Raw genomic sequence first — 21,397 nt, 5'->3', positions numbered from 1 at the left:
TTGGTTTTTAAACTTTGCCGTGGGAAATAATTCACCTTAGGAAATCAAAATTTTACAGCAATTTTTTTTTTTCTCAGTTGTTGGGAGCATATTTTGGCTGGATTCTCCAGCCCCTTATGAGTTTAATGTTAAAGTAGATTTTCATAGCACATCATTTTTTAAATACAATAATTGGTAATCATTGTGAAGGAGATAGGAAGGAAAATGTTGGGGAAAACTCTGGGACCTCGATTCTTCAAGCAATCTAAATGTTTTTAATGTAAATTCAGAACAAACACCCCCCCCCCCCCAAATTTGGGATGTCTGCTAGGATCAGAGAAGTATTCAGTGTCATAAGGGCAGGAAAACACTGTTGTGTGACTCTTAAAATAAATCGTAATATTTCCCAGTATTTGAAATCTATTGTTTTTGTATCTGTATGTAATTTAAATTGTTTAACTGCATGAGATGGCTTTGCTTATTTTCTGGGAAATTTCAATTAATGTTTTCACTCTGTGCTTTGTTTTGTTCCAGTCCCCTTCAGAGAAGAAGAAATATGGACCTTGTAAATACTTCTTGCACTGGGAGGCAAATTTCACAAAACGGTGAGTTAAGCATGCATATTTGCATCTTGAATACTAAGGAAAAAGAAACCTTAGACCGGTTGTCTAAATAAGTATTACTTACATATTTTAAGAAATATTGGGCATCTCAAAGGTCTAGAAGAATTTTTACTTTATTTTTTGATTATGACCAAATAAAGTAAAAATAATTAAGCCCCATTTATTTTAATATACTTTTTTTAGAATATTGTCTTAAGTTTCTAGGAGTAGACCCAGACTTTTTAAGCTGAGTTAACTTCTTGAAGGATATAAGGAGTATATTCCTGACTAATGCTGCTAAATTTGTTTATAATTGCTCATAGCTCCAGGAAACAACAGGAAATTTTTTTTATTAAATAGTTTACTGAAGCGTTTAGAAGTCTTGTGCAGTCAGCTGGAAGCTTCTTTCATATTCAAAAAATATGTTTTGTTTGAAGTTATGTATATTTATTTCAAGGAAATTCTTGGTGACAAAATGAAGATTGTGTACAAAAGGGTTGTGTGGTGTTTTTTGCTTTTTTTTTTTTTTTAAGTTAGAATAAAGAACACTTTGGAGCTATTGCTTCGTAGAGTAGACAACTGAAGGTTTTTCAACTTGATGCAGGGTGGGAAAGAAGAAAATCCCTGTGTGCAAGTTATATTCAAATTACGTAATAATAGTGATAATGTCTGTGGTGAAAAGAAGGTACCTGGGGTTCACTTAGAAATAGGACATTGTTTCTTGTTCCTCATACATTTTTTTGGGAAGGGACAGAGAAATTACAAGCTGAAAAATCTGTGTCCCTTGTTGATTTTATTATCACAGAGCATCTGTGACTCACAGTAGAGCACTGTGTGACTGTATTTATTTATTTATTTATTTATTTATTTATTTATTTATTTATTTATTTATTTGCTTTAAGATACTTTTATGGAAGAAAAGCCACCCATTATCTCTCCATATGGGGAAACCTTTATTTGTGACAACGCTAAATATGCTAAAGTAAGTTGAGAAGCCTGAATGTATATAATCTGTCTTTACTTTAATCTTCATGCTAGATATTTCATATTGACCTTAATTCTTCTTTTTTATTTTCTGCATTTTTTGTTGCCAGTGCTTTTTCTGTCTTTTTAGGTATATGCAAAGGGTTTATGACGTAACTATATGAGGACTAATGACTTCTGTTAATCTCAAGAGACACTTTGTATGTTCAATAGTAACAGGAAGCTGCGATGTGTTTGTTGGTTGGGTTTTTTTTTTCCCTTTCCTTTTTTTTTTTTTTTCTGGTAAGCCAACATAGGACAGATAAATGATTCTTTTTTTTTTAAACCCTATTGGCCGGAGATGCTGTACTTATGCTCTCAGGCACAATCCTTTGTGCGTAATTGAGGTTAAGCTGTTGAAATTTGAAACTGTGAGAATTTACTAAGATGGGTAAAAGTGGCTTTTTCTCATCTGAGAATTGCAGATCAGGACTGGGCATCTCTACACAGACTTCTGCATATCCTGTAAAAGCAGCTTGCATATTAAATTAGGTGATATGATGGTCACATTTGGCCACACCCTTTTTCAATTCCTGTATAGAAAGTTCTCAGGACTTTTTAGTTCTTGCATGATACATTTCATGCATCTCCTAAACTTGCTGTATACCCAGAAAGTCACTTTTCTTTGAATTCTCTGAAGTAGGATTCTCTGAAGTAAATATTTTTGTAGGGGTCAGTAGTTGATGGTGTGAATACCACAGATGACATGTGGAGACTTCTGAATCACATGGAGGGAATTATGGGATGTAAATTAGATTAGTGAGTCATCTGCCAAATGCCATGAATTTCTAGCTCCTGCTTCTGTCTCAGAAGGAAGCAGACCAGAAATTGTTGATTCTGTGATTACATACATTTTTCCCAGCCAGTCTCAAGCCACAGAATTTAAGATAACAGTAAGTTCTGTCCTGGTCTTCAACCCATTTCATTTTTAAACTGTTGTAAACTATTGACTGAAATAAAAACTACTCAAATGGATGACTAGGATTTTCTTTCTCCCATTCTAATTTCTTAAGAATTGATCAATAAGAGTAAATAGCTTGAATTTCATCTTCTAATGAGAGTAGTTTTATAGGAATATAAGTAATCTCTTCTTGATGCATACTTTCTTTTGGAAGTACACAATGTTTTTCTGTTGTTGACATTTTCACATAGTACACATAAAATCATTCCTTGTCTTTTCCTTCTTGTTCTTGTTATGCACCTGCAAAGCTGACTTTTGAGTGCTTATTTTATTTCCTTGAAAGCAATGTCTTGTCTGTGCTAGTTACTGTTTTCTCTGCCAATGTCTTTAAAAATTTAAAATTTAACTTCTTTGTAATTATTTCAGTAGTTTAAGCTGATTTTCTAGAAGAAGTTTCCTAGCCCCCTTTTTACTTCTTAGCATTATTCTGTACATTTCATTGAAATGGTTGTTTGTGAGAAAGCATATGTAGAAAAGTTGTCAGTGCTCTTTCTTATCTTAGAAAGGCACAAAGTACAAAAATACCATGCTGTTAACCTGGATTAACTGCTTGAAACTAAATTGCTATTTTGCTGCTTGTCATGAAGAATCATGATTAGTGCAGTTATAACATCCTTTACCTGATCTGAACATTTGGATTTTAAAATCACTTTCATATATGTGAACAGTTTCTTGCATTATGTTTATCACATGCCTGTTGGAAACTTCATAGCTGATTTTAATTCCATTAGCACTTAATTGTGGACAAAGGTCATAATGAACTATAAAACAAACATCTTGAGATACATTTCACTTTCAGATTTTTTTTCAACAGAAACAAGTATCCTAGGAACAAATAAGAATATTTAGATAACGCTGAAAAGTATCTGAGATTTTAGAGCTTGTTGCTGCTGCTTCATGTTAAATCACGAGAATATAGTTTGTCCATATAGAATAAAAGGTGTCAAGTTGTTATACTTACTGAAATTTTTTCGAAGGCCCTGTAAGTTAGCCATCACCCTTCTTTCTGTTACACTGGTGTACATAAAAGGCTTCTGTAGGCTTTTATGAAGGGAGTGCCTGTAGAAATAGGTAATGAGTCACTACAGACTGGAAGTAAGTGAGCATGAGAGGACAGGGGAATAAAGGTTAGAAAGAAAAGATGCCTGTGATTTGGGTCAGGAGGAAAATAAGTAGAAAGAGAAACCTTGCTTCTAAAGGGCAACCTGAAGAAGGAACTGCTTTTTATAATATTGATTTAAAAATAACACAAAAAATCCAAGTGTTTTAGAGATGTTTTATTTTTGTGTCTTACTGAAAGAGTCAAGTATATTAGAATTCCTTCAGAGGAAGGCTGAATTCTCATGAGTGAAACACTGGCTCTATTTCTTGCTGTAGATAGACTAAATTAAACATGCAATCTGAGCTCAGTAAATTGTGTCAGCTCCTGAGCATTGGGGTACTGTTGAAGGCTGGCTGCATTGCAAGTCTTACCATTTTAACATGACAAGCCTTAATATTTTAAAAGGAGGAATTTATCTTCATGGACCCGTTATGAAGTTGTATTGCAAGTCCATGATTCAAGAATCAACCTGAGAACTGTGTGACGTTACTTTTAATAGGAGACTTAGGTGATGTCTCCCGAGGAAGATGCCTCTCCTCAATGGCGTTGAATCTTCATTTAATGTAGGCTCAGTCCTGATACCTTTCCTGCAGTCTTTGTTTTAGCTTTGAGGCTTCCTGTCTTGCTGTTGAAATCAGAAAGACTACCTGTTAGAAAAAGCTAAAACCTGAATTGTATCTGCATTACTTCCCAATTAAAAGTAGAGGGTTTTTTTATACAGGTCTGAGGGTAGGCAGTTTCATCTGTCTGGGATCCAGAAGCCATATTTCTTCCTTAACTATAGGCGCTTCCTATGCATAAGAACAGTACCTATATAGAAGAAATGCTTTTCTTTGTAAAGGTGTCTGCAAGAGAAAATGCTTCTAGCTTTGTATAATACCTCAGAGACTTGCAGGAGGTGGGAATTTTATCTTGTATTGAACCTGACCATCTTCCAGAGTATTTCTGTAAACAGCACATTGCAAATGCTTGGGTTTTAATTTGTTTGAAATAGATTTTTATGAGCAAATAGAACTTCCTTTACCTACAAACTGTCTTCAATTGTGGACTTTTATATTTTAAATTCTTCTGACAACAGAAATGCATTTCTTATTTATTGCTTGGAAGTTATCTGGCTCTCTGAATTCACTTGCTCAAGTACTGAAGATCATGGAATTGAGCACAAGCAGGACATCAAACTGTTATTGTAGTGGTTCATAACAGGCAGGAAGAGCTTCTACCATGTAGCTTCAGTGGGTATGGTTTGCAATTGTATCCTGAGAAACAAATGAAAATAAAGGATACTGACTGTTTTTACTCTGTGGATATTTCATGCACGATGATATTAGCCTCTTGACTGTTGTGCAGAAGTGTGGCCATTTGCCCTTCTTTTGGGAGGTTCCAGGCAATGCAAGTATTTCGTAAGCAGTGGGTAGACTGCTTTTGAGCTTTTTATTTAACATGTCTGCAAGGTATATTTCTTTTTTCTTTTTTTTTTTTAGTCCTTGGTGCTACAGCATAGTACTGTGATATTTGGGTGGTTAGGTTTTGATGGGTTTTTATTTTTATAATGGAGCCTGGTTAGCAGAGGAAGTTCACCTTCACACAGTTCACCTAGATTTATCGTAGCATCAGACTGTGATTTCTAAATTTTTGCTGCACACTTCCTCTGTTTTGAACTATGTCTTTTTTTTGGTCTTTCCTTTCCATGTTGCCAAGGTACAGTCTTCAAGTTCAAGATTAGGTGCTGCTACTCAGAAAACAAATGGCAATGTTGTGACAGCTTATCCACTTTATTTCTACCATATTCAGCTTCATCACATACACATAAAAGCTTAAATTAGTTAATTAAAACACTTCTATCAGAAGGCAGAAAGGTGTTAATTTTAGGGTTTTTTTTAAAGGAAGAAAGACATGCTGAAAGGCTTAGTAGTGGAATATGATTGTCAGATTAAGTTTAGGAAGTGTGAAATGTAATGTTCACAAGCAGTGTTAACCTTGAGATTTTGTACACTGCAAGCAGTTTGTGATAAAGATTTCTAAGCAAAAGTTAAAAGATGATCATTTTAGGAAGAAGATCTTGGCAAAGTAAAACCAAAAAACCGTAACGAGTTTGGCTGAGTTCAGTGTTGCTTTAGGATTTTGAATTTGCCATTACTTGTAATGTTCTATGAAGGCTGTACATTTATTCCAAGAAGAAATATTGCTATGAAAGACAGGCTAACAGTGACAAATCATGAATGGTACTTAAGCTGCATGTAGCATGTAGCTCTTGATCTTAAAAAACCGTTCAGTTGTTGTGGTTTAACCCCAGCTGGTAACTAGAACACAGCTGCTTGCTCGCTCCTACTGCAGTGAGAACTGGAAAACAAGTAACCTCTTAAATTGTGGAATAAGCCCGATTTAATACTTACAACAAAGCCAATCTAATAATAATAATAATAATAATTCTGATAGTAACTGGAGTAGAAAGGAAGAGAGCATGATGATCTGTGGTATGGAAGGAACATCCCTTTGGCCAGTTTGGGTTGGCTGTCCTGGCCATGCACCCTCCTGGCCTCCTGTGCATGTGCTCACTGGCAGAGCATGGGAAACTAAATAGAAAGTCCTTGACTTAGAGTAAGCTGTGCCCAGCAACAGCAGTGTGTTATCAACATTATGCTCATTCTCAAATGCAAAACATAGCCTTGTAACAGCTACTGGGAAGAAAATTAACTATTGCTGCCAAAATCAGGATGTCAGCAGAGCCTCGAGAAAAATCAGAGCAGTGGTATTTCTATTCACTGAATTTCTTTATCTGATTTGTTTGTATCAGGTGTTTTGGGCCTTGCTTAAATGTTGAAAATAACATTTTTTTAGAATACAAAAATCAGCTTTCAAGTGCATGTTTAAAAATGTGGGAAGGAACAGCTTTGCTAGTTAGGCTGTTTGTGTGTAATTTATATCTACTGTAATTTAAATATCTCTTACTCCTTCAGTACAAATGTTAGTTACAATATATTTCTTTTCTAGGAACTTCATGGAAATAAATTCCTGCCTTGTGAAAATAAATTGGATCTAGGAGTGAATGAAGAATACTCTTCTGAGAATCTATGGTATTAAATAAGAGTCACTGAGAAACTCAAAATGTAAAGAAGAAAATATTATTTACTGGTGTCACAAGTGGATCTCTAGCTCTGAGGGCACAACCATGACTATATTTTTTCTCTTTTAACTGAGGCTTTACCCCTTCCTATATGAGGCAAATCTGGGCCCTGTGGCTGTTCTGAGACTGTTTAACCCAGCTTTCAGAATCTCTTGTGGATTTGGAGAGTCCCTGTTTTCCCCAGTCAGCATAAGGAAGACCAAGTTCCATTTTTGTATGTCTCATAGCTAACTGTGTCTGAATGCTCTCATAATTTACTTTGTCATTAGGAAAAAAAACAACCCATCCAAACAAACACAAGACTAAAACACATTCACCACTCCTGTCATGAGACAGAGGCCAGTGGCTTGATGGAGTTGGAGCTAATATGCTTCTTAGTTATCCAGTCTGCACCAGGCTCCTGTCGAGGTGGGAGAGGGAAGAGAGAGGTGATATTACAAGTCATTGAAAGTATTCTTTTCTAAAGGAGGAGAACTTAATTTTAAACTTCTGTTCAGGCTTCCAAAGGAGTGTTATTTTGGTACTATTCCTGTTGAATGGAGAAAGTAGTATGGTCATGTTTATAAGATAGATTGTGTTTAGCATGTCTGTGCTTATCACTGATTATACAAGTTATAAACATACTTATATCTTACCAGTATTTGTTCTAACTACTAACTTTATGTATTTTTGCATTGTAGTAATACATTTTAAGAATAAATTGCACTTTTTCTTTCCAGTTACTTTAATAATCAGAAAGAGAAGACAAAAGAATTTCCAAAAAATGAATCCTTGTCTCAGGAAGACCCATCATTAACACCAGAAGAATCTGAAAGTGAATCTGTATATTCTGTTGTGGAGCAACATTCATTGTCTTTAAAGAAAAAGAAAAATAAAACCAAAACACACTCAGCATCTTGCAGTAAGATACAAAGTGGAGATTCTGATTGCTTGGCCAGTGAACAAACGAATTTTTGGCAGTTTGGTGGAGATCAAACTTTGATTGGAAATGAATCAATAACACCATATGCTTGCTTTTATGGACCATCAGTAAAGAAGGTTAAAGCAGGATGGCTGGATAAATTGTCCCCTCAAGGGTATGGTATTTGCAATGGTTATTGTGCAACTGTAACTATATGTTTGCATGAGAGATATTAAGTTTGTGTTTAGTCACTGCTTCATATTTGTAGTGGAAGGAAAAATGGAATGATTTCATTGAAAGAGCACCAAGCTTTTGTGAATTTAAACGTTTTTAGTGATGTTATTTATCCTAGAGTTTCTTTAGGAAATGCACTCAGGAAAAAATAATATTTTCTTGCCTTTTTAAATTGTTTTGAAAGTTTCATCCACATTTATGGATTGTCATTTTTCACCTTTGCTAAAAAATCAAAGAATAATTGTACAGAGCATTTCCACTTTTTTTTTTTTTTTTTTTTTTTTTTTTTTTCCCCAGAATTATTATGATACTGACTTCTTGGAGAACTGCAGTTGTAACTTCTATTTTACTTACAGGATTTTTTTTTTTAAAACAACACTTTTGGCACTTAGCTAGCAGAGTGATGAAAACTATAGTTCTTGATTTCATCTGGCTTGTTTTGCTCTATTTGAGGGGATAGAGTTGAGAACATGCTATGAAAGCTTGCTAAGAAAGTGCCACATGAGACTATATTATTTGGAAAAACATAATGAGATGACTACAAAATTAGTAGTTAGCACTGAGTAGAATAGTTGCATGGTCATCAGCCTTGATCCAGTGACACTCCAGAGCTGCATTTCAAGGGCTTTTTCTCAGGGGTGTTTCAATGAATGATACATTTTGATTTCTTTTTTTTACAATACCATTTTCAAACATCTGAAGAAATAAAAAAACCAACCAGTTAAAAAAAAGATTTTTTTCAAACTATTGAAGTAATGTTATATTTTATTTCACTTCCCATCAACAGGATATTTCATTCTGTGCTATACCTCCCATTCTTTTTATAAAGCTTGAATTTACACCCAGCATTTCGTGACTCATTGGGGAAAAGAATATATACTGTTTTCTTAAATTGCTACAAATCATGCAATTAAAGTAAAGCCTCTCTTCTTTTAGGTAATTCACTATAAATTGTACAGCCATTCAGTTTGCTCACACTGTATGTGGTACTTAGGTTCACTCATCCCGGTATAATCTTGAAGTTTATTGACATTTTAATGCAAAATAGATGGTACAATGGCCTTTCCAGGTTATGAAAAATGATGATTTATTGTACTCACATAATACAAGTTAATTAAGCCAGAGCTACTATTTGATTAAAGTTTTGATAAGCTATCACAGTCTACTAATCCTAAAGCAGAGCACTCATTTAAAAGGAAAGGAAATAATGTTGGGAAAAGATATTAGTGGGATCTCATTCTTGCTTAATTAACTTGTTTAATAGATTTTAGAACTGAGGTATTTATAGATGATAACTAACAAGCTGTCAGCATTTTTATTGAGTGTAATGGACTACTTCAGGTTGATGTAAAAATATATTTTTAGAAGGTCTAAATAACAGTTGATAACACACATTGAAAATTAAATTTCATGTTGTACTTGTTGGGAGATGTGGTGTGCTGCTATTGATTCACTGGCCAGAAAACAGTCTTGGGGAGATGTGTTGCCATTGAATGACTGGAGGTACCATATCCTGTAAACAGAGATGTCCTTTTCTTAAGCATGACAGTGAGATGGTCATTTGAGGTTCTCAGCTTTCATTTTTGAAAGCATCTTAATAGAGCTTGTAACACATAAAGTTATACTCTGTGTTCAGGATGTTCATTTGAACAGAAAGCTGAACAAGACCTTTCTATATTTTGAATTTAATGATTGAGACATTCTTAACTTACAGTGTTAACTGTATATTAACTGTGTTAATTTTTGATTCACAGCAAACGTGTGTTTCAGAAGCGCTGGGTTAAATTTGATGGAGAGAGCATTTCTTACTACAACAATGAAAAGGTAAGGGACATGTTTTGGTCATGTTCGAAACAAAATGCATCCGTGTAATACACAAGGTACTATAAAGAAATTATTGAATAGTTACAAATGAATATTCATCTTAAGTTAATTTTCAATTCTAAAATCCTAGGGTGAGATGTAATTAAATATTGTAAAGTGTCTTTGTTTTCATGTAATGTTCACACTTTTGTTTCCTAGAAGGGCTTGTATTACGCACCTTTCCAGATAGATACCATCAGATTTTTTTTACTTTAGTGAGAGACTGACACTGCTGCTGTCTTCAAAACAGAACAGGATAATGCTAAACACTTTTGAGAGCAGTTATTTTGATGGTGTTTACAAAGTATCTCGTCATGGGAACCTAGCATGCTGGAGATTGTGAGAGAGAAATTAAAAGTAGCATGGAAGACCATTTAAAAGAAAACAACCCAAACCTTTGCACTTGTTGACTCTTTGAGTTAAAATGTAATTTTCCTGTTTGTTCCTCTTGGAAGTAGTGAAGATCCTCCTAGACTTAAAAGTGATAGATAATTGTACAATATGCATGTTAAGGGAAGTTGAGGTTCTCTTCCACATGCATATGTGTTATTTTAAATGTTGGAAACTATTTTCTGTTGAAGATGCATATTACATTAGGAAGAAAATACAGCTTCAGGTAGTAGTCCTGATACAGTATGCTGATTGGTGGTAAGAGACCTATAGATGCCTTATGATGGGGTGGGGATGTAAGAACTGAAGTAGGATGAGACTTCACTTTCTGAGGATCTGGGGAACTAAGAACTAGCTCAAAAAATTATTTACATTGATATTTGTGCCTACTGATTGCTGGAAACAATCTGGTTTTACTTGCTCACTTTGTTTCACTTACAGTAGAAAACATGATTTTGTAGGGGAAGGGAACAATAGAATAAGGAGAATAAGGTTTGGATTGCAGTGACAAAAATTGGTACCCCGTTGCAGTATTGGTCCCATGGCTTCAGAGGAGCAGAAAAGCAGGGTTAATCATTAAGACAGACTTGAAAAACTACAGCAATGGGATTTGCTTAACACTATCTATAGCATAATTAGGGAAAGAAATGCTAATAAAGAATTGAAAGTCTCATATCTGCACTGGGAAATCCTATTTTTTTTTTCCTTCTTTTTGAATGTCACTGAAAATGTTACTTGGAGGTCAGCTGTGCTCTAATAGTGCTTCTTATGCCTCTATTTGTCATAAGAGATTCCAGAAGTCTTCCCTTCTGCTGAAATGAATGTTTATTGTGTCACGATGCATAGGAAACTACCAACTTGATATCCTCTATTTAAAAGGCCTGTGGTAGCTTAGGCTATCAGCAGCTTGGCAAACACTTGTGTTGAAGCCTCTTTGTCTCACTTTTCCTGGAATCTCAGTCCAAGCCTCACTCTGGTCATGGGAACCTAGCATGCTGCTTGTCTCTGTATATATACAGTTTGATCAAATCTGGGTGTCTGATGTTAAATTGGTGAGTCACATACGTGAAGAAATGTGATATTTGAAAACTGCAATGCCTGAAGCAAATTCTGAGCACTGAGGATTTGGTGAAACTCAAATTAGCTTGCAGATAGGAGGACAGCATGGTTGGGTTTGTGCTGAATGAGCAGTCGTGTCACTCAGGAAGATGAGTTTTTAGTGCAGTGGTCTCTGCTGGATCACTGCACACCTACGGTGTTCGTATTTCCTGCAAGATGGATATCAGCGTTTTCCTACTGTTGCTTGTGTATTGTTATCTTGGCATTATAAACAACTATTTTGCAGACCCATTAAGACCTGCATGCAGCTTGAGCTCCTTGCAAGGTCTTGCATGTCCCCCTTCCTACCTACATAGCTGGCCATTTATATATTTAAGTGGTGAAGTTGTTGTTTTAATTTTAGAACTTAATGGCAAGTTCTCTCTATTCTAATGCGTGTTTGTCTTAGGACATTCCTTCACAGGCAAGCATGTAGTAAAGAAATTATACTTTTTGTTTTATGTATCAATTAAAAGTTGTTCTCAGAAGAAAACCAGTCCATACTTGATATTTTTCTTATTACAAGCAGAGAAGGTTAGACTCAGTGGAATGGAACTGTTTATTTTACCTAGAAACACTACCGATATTAAATAGCTCTATTTGTCATTCAAATTAGCAACTAGAAATGAGTGAGGTTCTCAAGAAGGGGAAGTGTTCTACATGGCTAATGAAGAGTTAAATAACCAGAGACAACAGAGAGAAGACACAGAGAATATAATTCCTGAAAATGCCCATATGAATGCTTTTTTGAATGATCTAAACACCAATTTTAGAAATATTTTTCTAACCTTGTTTTAGTTGTTTATCAACTTCTACTTGATAAGGATCTCTTCTTTACTTTGTATCTGCGTACATAGAAAAAAGATTCAGCTTTTAAGGAACAGCATCTGACCTAGGGAAGGTTTTGGGTTGAATCTGTGTTGCTCTCATTTCTTCTGTGTTCCTGGTCCCGAGAAAGCTGATGTAATCAGAGCAACGTACCACGTGGCTTTGTCTTAACAGAGTGTGGTTAACTGAAGAGGGGAAGGTAGAATTGAAGAATTTTTTTTCAGCTACCCTATATGTACAAGTTTTGTTTCAAATTTCTTCCTGCTTTTGGCAGAACTCTGGTGTTTTACCATGCACTTTTTAGTAAGGCAAAAACTGCTGGGTATGTTGAAAGTTTATATTTAAAACAGCTTAGCATCTCTGACAAATATATTAGTGATTTAGGAAAAAGACTTCACTCTTCAAGTGGAGAACTTCCATATTTTGTTGTGTCACAGTACAAGTGAGCATTATAAAGAGCAAAATTCACTGCAAATCAGGTGAATCACTGTCATTCTTGAAATAGGTCACACTTAATCTATTGTGGAAGTAAAACCAAAGTAGTTCAGTATGGTATTTTCCAGGATCCATTAGCTCATCTCTGAATCACAATGTCAAGGATTGACATGGGGCTTTATTTGAAAATAAAAGTTTCTGTCGAACTAGCTGATATTAAAAAAACCCACCCAAACATTTTGCTTTCCCTGCTAGAAACTTTTTTGTCAGAGAATTTTTAGCAGCTCTAAAACTAGTTTGCACCACTCAGTAATAGAATAAATAGCTGTGAAGTTCTTGGCTGCATTTGTTTGGGTTTATTTTATGTTCTTAAATAATTCACCTAATTTCTAGTCTGGAGTATTTCAAAGAGAGATATTGTATCTTGATCTGCAAGAGCTTTTTAGCAGGCATTATTTTTGCACATGAAAGAAAAGCTGCTGCACAAGAAAGATAGATTGATAAATTATTATGGTTTAAACTGTATTTGAAAATATGTGTGCCTTGGAGAACAAAGCTTTAAAAAGGATGACGGGTGATTGTTTAAATAGCAAAACTATGCTCAGCTTAAAAGGAAATTGGCTTTTTTTTAAGAAAATGGAATAAAATAGTTGTAACTTCCAGCAGTCTGTTATTCTCTCGCAGTAGTACCAAATACAGCCAGTAGATGCCTGCAAACACCATAACATATTTATGACTGAACACCTTGCAGAACCAGTATATGTAAAAATTTTGTTTTACCATGGATGATCAGTAGTTAACTTCATAATGAACCTCATTAAAAAATATGTAAAATCACTCTTTTAACAAATATAGCCATAATAGAAATAGCTATGCTCTTTCTAATAGCTATGGCTATATCTATGAAATTCTATCTATGGTCATTCTGACTATTCCTTGTGTGTAACTATAGGAACATGCTTGCTTCTGCTATATTTCAATATTTCTATTTATTTTTTCACTAAACTACCTTCACTGCCATATATTAGTACCTCAAAGTGAAACAACATTAGCATATTAAACTCAGTAAACAAAAAAATGATCCAGTGTATCCTTCCTGCTTCACATTCACAAAGTTCCTGCAGTGCTTGTATGAAGTCTGTTATAATTTATACTTTGGGAGGGAAGTTATTACAACACAATTTCTTTATAGGGAGCTGACTCTTGGACTATTACTGCTTCTGAATCATAAATTTTATCAGTGTATCTGAGTTGTCTTGGTCAGAAAATTAACTGATGAAAGCATAGTGGAGACAAGAGCAGCGTTAACTGGAATCCAGAAATAATGCAGATGTATTTCTGAAGTGCACAACTGCTTCAGCTTTCCTTCCTGTCAACCCCCACCCCAAACCCTTAGGTTAATTAGGTTAAAAGGTGAGCTACTTGAAGGTAGTACTTGTAGTGGTTCCTTTTTCCTATCTTGCATTTGTGTTCCATTCAGTTGTCCTAATACCTAGTTAGAAATCTAAAAATATTGGGAAAGTTTGTGCTGACCCCAAATTGTTGCGGTTTAACCTCAGCCAGCAACCATGCCCCACACCCACTCACTCTTTCCCCAGTCAGGATGGAGAGAGAATCAGAAGAATAAACATGAGAACTTGTGGCTTGAGACAGAGACACTTTAGGAGGTAAAGCAAAAGCTGTGCACAAGTAAACTGAGGAATTCATCGACAGCTTCTCATGGGCAGGCAGATGTTTGGCCATCCCCAGGAGAGCAGGACTCTTTTCTGCTTAACAATTACTTGAGATGACAAACTCCACCACGGTGAACATCCTCCAACTTTACATATTGAACATGATGCCATGTGGTATGGATATCCCTCAGGTCTGCTGAGGTCAGCTGTCCAGGCTGTATCACCTCCCATCTTCTTGTGCACCCCCAGCCTCCTCAGGGGTGGGGAGCAGAAAAGGCTTTGACTCAGGGTCAGCACTGCTCAGCAACAGCTGAAACATCCCTATGTTGTGAACCCTATATCTATCATCAAACAGCCCCATACTAGCTACTGTGAAGGAAATTAATGGTATCCTAGCCAAAACGAGTGCACACATATGGTAGAAAAACACATACCTGATCCAAGCTAGAGCATTCTTGTTAGCACTGACAGGCCAGTGTATTTTTCCAGTGTTACGCCCTTCTTTTGTGTTCAAACTTGGGGATAAAATCAGTGAATTTAGTTTTCTTACCAGCTACCCACTGAAATGGCAAGGTGTAGGGAGAACAGCAAAACTGTTTGGAATTCTCTGCCTGGAGAAAGTATAATATTTTTCCCATGTCTGATTCTATCATACAAGTATAATAATTATATATTTTTTTTTTCTGTGAGATAGAAAATGTAATTTACTTTGGCATGAAATTGTAAATAAAAGTGTGATGTTTTGCAATATTAATGCCATGTGATAATTTATGAAGTTGCACCTGAAATATGCACAATCTATCTCACCATGGGATTTTATTCTGTTTCAGAAGGTAGTAGATGTGGATAGATCTGGATAAGTGACTTTGGTGATAGGTTATATTAAGTGTGGTAAACTTCCTGAACACCATGACAATTAGTATTACATCAGAGAAACTTAAAATTCCATGAGAATTAAATAATTTGACTGCCTTTTTATTACAGGAAGTGTTCTCAAAAGGAATAATACTGCTCTCTGCAATAGCAACAGTAAGAGTTCATGGGGAGAATAAGTTTGAAGTTGTCACATCCCACAGGACTTTTGTTTTCCGTGTGGATAAAGAAGGTAAGTAGAAGATGCGTGTTTCTAAAAATTGCCAAAGAACTGTGTAATCACTGTTGATAAATTCTGTTTGTGAAATAGAACTTGTTATATTATGAGAAATATTTCTGGAATCCAATTGGTTTAAGCTCATAAAGTGGAACTGGAGATAACTCTAATCTTTGTAAGGACAATTGAAATTGTTGGGCAATGACTTTTTCAAATATCAAAATGAAAAGACTATTTTCCCAACTCTTATGCCTCCTCCCCCATCCTTCCCAAAGATTAATTTGTCTGAACATTTCTCAAGTCTCACTAGCAGCTCTTACAGCCTGTGTGCTCTCAGACATCTCTGAGTCACCACTTGATAAAAAATTGACAAAGAGACAGTGAATGATGTCTGGGATGTGATGCTGTGGTCAAAGGAAATCTGAGGTTTTCTGTCCTATGTAGTATTTTCAGCCAGGTATTAATAGAGATTACAAATGAAAATTGTAGCAAGGAAGTTAGTATGCCTTCTAATTGAATGCTTTATCAACCTACAGCTGTAATATGTGGAATCAATATCAGTACATGTATGATTTATTTGTGGAAACAATCAAAATAAACCCGAATGCCTAGAAAAAAAGAGTTGTGCAATATGTATTTACAGCAGTACATGCCAGAGCCATTATAGCTAAGGGTCTCTCAGCATTTCCATTATCAAATCCCATTTTTATGGGTTATAGCTGGTTGTAAACATTTACTGCAGGCTGTAACAGGAGTGCAGCATCAGTGAACAAATCCTTCTTATCAGGTTTGGCTCAAATGATTTCAGTTATTTTTATGCTCTGAGTTTAAAAGTATGCATTTCTTTATTACTTTTTGCATTTCTCTTCCAAATATATTTTTAATTTTTTTTTAATCAGTTAGAATATAACCATCTTGGTGCAATACATTTTGGAGGGCTGCATTTTGTTTTGTGGAACTTCGCCTTGAATACTATAAAAATGTTAAAAACTTATACTGACTTGTAAAATATATTCAGATCAACCACTTGTTATACATGAAATTTCATTTTCATATAGTATATAACCATCTTTGGACATAGTAACCTGTCTAAAAAGCTGTATACTTAAGGTTAGAAATGCTTATTGTATAAGGAATTTGGCCATTTCTGTATCTAGAACTGAATGATTTATTCCCAGTAAAGTATGTAAATAACCCTGCTTGATTTCTGTAATGTGCAAAACCCAAAACTGTTACTTGATGCTATTGCTTCTGTCGATTTGTGGTTGGAACAATTGTTCTGGTACTATTCAAGGGGCACTTCTTTCAAAGATTTTGAAATGGAGACTTTTATATGTATTTTGAGATACCAGAAATGCATTACTTTTGGATGGATTTAAATATCTAGAGGGGAAAGCGCTATATATAATGGTTTGGAAAGTTTAGGGGCTTTTCGGGGCAAAATAAGTAACCAAACAAGAGATAGCAGTGAATTAGAGCATAACTTGTTCAGATGCAGTGAGATTTTGTTTCACCAGAATGAAATACCATTAAAAAAAACATTTCTACAGTAATTTGATGCCCTCGGCTATACTAAAGTACTTTGAAAAGATTACTGGAGTATTTCAAAACAGCATATATGTATTCTAAAGCAAATTTTTTTACAGGAACACTTGGATCACATTCCCCATACTAATCTGTTAGGCTGCTATCTTCCTTTTCTGCAAAGTTTTTTTATGATACCCAAATTTGTCTATTTGTTCCTTCATGTTGCACACATGTCATTTATGAAGTAAGCACATTACTATTTCAATGCTGCTCCCTGCACTCTTCCATGCTAATTTTGCCAGCTTTATGCATGCTGTGTATAGAACTTCCAGTCCCTCCTTCTTCCCTCTGCTCTTTCAGAGCAAATAGTTGAAATATTAATGATATTCCAATTGCATAAGGCAAACCTGATTAATTTGGACTACTCAGCATTAAAATACATTGATCTTAGTCCGGTGAAATGTCTGAACATAGTGAATTAGACTGAGTGAAACTTTATTACTTCACCTCCTTGTGTTCATGTATTTGTAAGATGTTGCATTAATAATGCATGCAAAGATGCTCAAACATGCATTTTCTTAATTACTCAGTACCCTTGACAATATCACGCTTAACCATCACACCTTAATGGAATAGATTGTAAACTACCAAGTGTTTTTTCTTAAAAGCATGGTCAAAGCATGGAATAGCACTGTTTGCCTCTTCAGTGACAGATGATATTTAGGCTCCCTGGTTTCTGCTTACGTAACTGCTGTTATTCTTTCCCATTGGTCTGGCTTTCAGAAGGTGAACATGCCACCTGTCTGCCTCCTCAGTCTTTAAGCTGTCTGGAGTGCAGTATCTCAGAATTAGCAGTCATGGTTTTAAGAATCTTGATCATCAGTTTGTTTGGATTGGTGTGTTGATTGTTGGGAGTTAATTGGTTGGCTATCCTTCTAATACTTCCACTGATAAATATTCTCATTATTCTTATTTATGCCTCCTTCTCAATGTGGATGTTCTCTCTTATTTGGCATAGCTATTCCATCAACTAACGTAGCAACAACATTGGGAAAACCAATGTGTAGAGAAGAGTGAAGTTGCTGCTTAACTAACTGCCTTTGACCAAATTTTTTTCTTGTTTAGAAGAAAGAAATGACTGGGTTAATACAATGCTCAATGCCTTGAAAGTGCAGTCTGATAATAACTCTCAGTCTCGAACTTCTGTCACCCCTGAGAAAAGCGGATATCTTGAGCTGAAAGGATACAAAACCAAAATCTTTGTTCTACTTCAGGGGAGTACTGTATGGATCTGCAAAACTGAGCAGGTAAATTTTTCATGTGCTTTTTTGTGAATGAAAGCTTATAAAAATGGTTTAACTAGTGAGTTGGAAATTGATGTCTCTTTGTGAATAGGTGCATTTCAATATAAATGCATATCTCTTTATATGTAGTACTTTATTGCTGCAATTCTCAGAAGGCTTCAAAGCGCGTAAAGAATCATTATGTCTGTTGTGCAATAGAAAAAAGTGAATATATAGTGAGGTGAAGTGAAAAGCTCTGAGTGTCAAGACATGTTAGTGTCAGGGCTGGGATTAATTCACTCTTAAAATGTGGCCCATAAGCACTCAACTTAATCAGAAGGCTTATTTTGTGCACTGGTTTCAGTGTTTTATAATACACTGCCCTGGAAAGTGTGCTATACAGAAACACATCGTGGTATTTAACTGATACTTCAGGGAAATGTTCAGAAATTATGTTCTTTTTGTTTCCAAGAATAGATACTGGCCAGATTCTGTTGTGCACTGTAATATTTTAAACAAATCCAGTATTAAAAAATGAGAAGTAGGTCTATCTTTTCAACTTCCAAAATCTAAGGCTTTTGGTTTTATTTGGGGCATGACTATATGACAATATAGAGTGGAACTCTCTAGGGTGCCGTAGGCAGGGAAGAAATGGGAATAGTTGGGTTCAGTGAATAGTTGTGTGAACTAGTGGAAAAAATCTATTGCAGGACATTAAATGGCAGGTGCTATTTCTTTGTGAGGCAATTCATTACTCAAAAGTAGCTGGAACCTGGGATGGCATTGGGGGAGGTATTTTTACATGCTTGCCTTGTTCTGTTTCTTTCCAAGTTGTGCATGGGCAAATCTCCATCTCAAAAGTGAATGGTCACTCTTGGAAGAGACCTCTCTTTTGATCTCACGTCCTCCCTTGTCATCCTCCTCTGTGTGAAATTATTTAGGTGTGCTTGAGGGTCCATGTAATGTTTGATATTAGATCTTACATTCCTTCCCAGGGTATGGCAGGAAATTAGAGACTGAGAAAGACCTGTTTTTCTTTCTACTTACTGTACTTCAAGGAAGTTTTACTTGTTAGGTGTATTCTTTGAGGTCAGTCAACAGCCAACAAATGAAGAATGTTGTAATTGGGTTTGCATGGCAAACCTAAGGAGGGATGACCAGCAGAGAAAAAAATTGATGAACTGACTATAACTCCCCATTCCCCATCCCCCTAAGCTGCTGACTGGGGAGGAGGTAGAGAAAATCAGGAGCAAAGTTAAGACCAGGAAGAAGGGAAGGGTGAGTGAAAGGTATTTTAAGATTTCCGTTTATTTCTCATTATCCTGCTCTGGTTGGATTGGTAATATAAAGATTAAACTGATTAGCCCAAGTTGAGTCTGCTTTGCCTGTGACAGTGATTGGTGAGTGATCTCACCCTGTCCTTATGTCTTCTTTCAATACTTCTGTTATATTTTCTCTCCCCGTCCAGTTGACGGCGAGGGGGAGTGATCTTTGGTGGGCATCTAACACATCCAGGAGCAACCCACCACAAACATGATACACTTTATGGATTTATGCTGTTCTGTAACTATAACAAAACTCCATAAATGATTTCGATATATAGTATGATACCAAAAGTGTATTTGCTATGTGTCATTTGAATTTAAGCCTGCAGCATATGTTTTGCTGAATAAGCATCAAACAGAGAAGTCGGTCATCATAGCTGAGCACAGTACTCTATACTGAAATCTTCAGGCCGCATTATTGTAATGAATAGGTGACCTGTCAGTTAGTATGTTTATTTAAGTTAAATTCACAGCTTATCTTTAAAGGGGAACAAAAACAAGATGCCAACACCACTCCTCCTTTCTGAGACCCTGTATTTCACTGGGATGCTCTTGCATTTAGAAAGAATGAGGTTGACCAATTTTATAGTTGTTGCTTGTGAGACTCACACTCTTGAGTGTGCTCAGTGTTACTCTTCTGTCATGGCACTTTCAGGTATTTTATCAGTGAGGGTCCATGGAAAGCATTCTCATTCATGAAAATCTTCTTTTTGTGGATGTTCATTGTTGATGAGCCACTTTTCCTTTCAGAACTTATGCTTTTTAAATCTTACGCTCCTGAATATTTTTGTGTGGTCCTTGTGGATGCTCTGGGCTTTTTGACTGAGGAGCAAAACTATCCAGACTTGTGGAGGAATTTCTCCTCCAGAGTGATAGGTCATTTGAAATTAGTTACATCCCTCTGGACAGTTGCAATATCAGGCATAAGATTTTTGCTTTTTTCTTTCATTTTTACTCAACTTGAATATAACTGTTGGGAGCATCTTTCTTGCCTTGAGTAGTGCTTTGAACTTCCTCTGTTGATATGGGGCACTCCCATCTCTGCCCACTGAACTGAGTCAGTTTTTCTGACTGTATGTTGATAGAAAACAGAGCCATTTACTCTTGAAGGGTTCTTGATTGCTATTTGCTGCATTTTCAGATTGTATGATTCAGATACTCTAAGACTTCTCCCCTCCCCCATCACTTTCTGGTTTTTTTTTTTTTTTAATTTAATTTTTTTGTGTGTGCTCCTGTGTGTTGGTTCTATTGCTTGTGCTGCTGTGTGGCAGGTAGTATCTGCTCTGCCCTTTCAACATCATGCATTTTAGAATTGCTTTAGCTGATCATGAAAACATGTCTTTAAACAGCTCTTTTTACTAGATATTTATTCCCTTCTACTACATGGATGCTCTGCAAAGCATGGATGCATGGATGACTGCAGTGCAGCAGAAGGCAAACCAAATTCAAGCCGTGAAACAGAATGTTTAGATGTGCTGCCAACCTAATAACTTCTCCTGTGTGTATGAATATTGCAAAAAATGGTGCAAAACCATCTTCTTCCCAAAGCTGACTTACCTAACCCCCAGAAAATTCAAATGGTCCTAAGACCTTTCTTTTCTGATTCTGTATTTGAACAATATCCTTTCTTCATGCAATTTCTGGATGTTTGTGAATCAGAAGAAATAGATTCTGTCTTTAGGCTTTCAAAGTCTGCAATTCTTTGTCTACCTCTTGGGTATAAATTTCAAGAGGAAAACAGAATGATTTTTACTGCAGTACTGAAGAAAGCCATCACAATACAGCACAAATCCATTAGAGGGCGATGTTGATCCAAAAATCCTTCCCTGTCTCCAGTTTGCAGTTTGCCGGCAAATCTGTCCGGGGATGTCCTCAAATCCTGTTCATATTGGAATTCACATCCATACTAGACTCCCGGAGAGCCTTAGAGGGGTTTATTATAACTGCAGTGCTAAAAGA

The 21,397-nt window shown here is 35.9% G+C and overlaps 1 protein-coding gene across 5 annotated transcripts in view; it reads left to right on the top strand.

Moving 5' to 3' along the window:
* ARAP2 (ArfGAP with RhoGAP domain, ankyrin repeat and PH domain 2) overlaps positions 1-21,397 on the top strand; it is a 120,812-nt gene that overhangs the window by 12,609 nt on the left and 86,806 nt on the right. For all 5 annotated transcript variants that reach the window (XM_040065496.2, XM_058420725.1, XM_040065495.2 and 2 more), the window contains 7 exons: positions 514-584; positions 1,484-1,563; positions 6,659-6,741; positions 7,511-7,867; positions 9,681-9,750; positions 15,198-15,318; positions 17,956-18,137. In XM_040065496.2, the coding sequence (XP_039921430.1) occupies positions 514-584; positions 1,484-1,563; positions 6,659-6,741; positions 7,511-7,867; positions 9,681-9,750; positions 15,198-15,318; positions 17,956-18,137 (964 nt within the window). The remainder of the gene's footprint in view (positions 1-513; positions 585-1,483; positions 1,564-6,658; positions 6,742-7,510; positions 7,868-9,680; positions 9,751-15,197; positions 15,319-17,955; positions 18,138-21,397) is intronic.

The sequence above is a fragment of the Hirundo rustica genome, chromosome 5 (assembly GCF_015227805.2).
Source record: "Hirundo rustica isolate bHirRus1 chromosome 5, bHirRus1.pri.v3, whole genome shotgun sequence".
NCBI lineage: Eukaryota > Metazoa > Chordata > Aves > Passeriformes > Hirundinidae > Hirundo > Hirundo rustica.
This window is presented reverse-complemented; position numbering and strand designations above follow the sequence as displayed.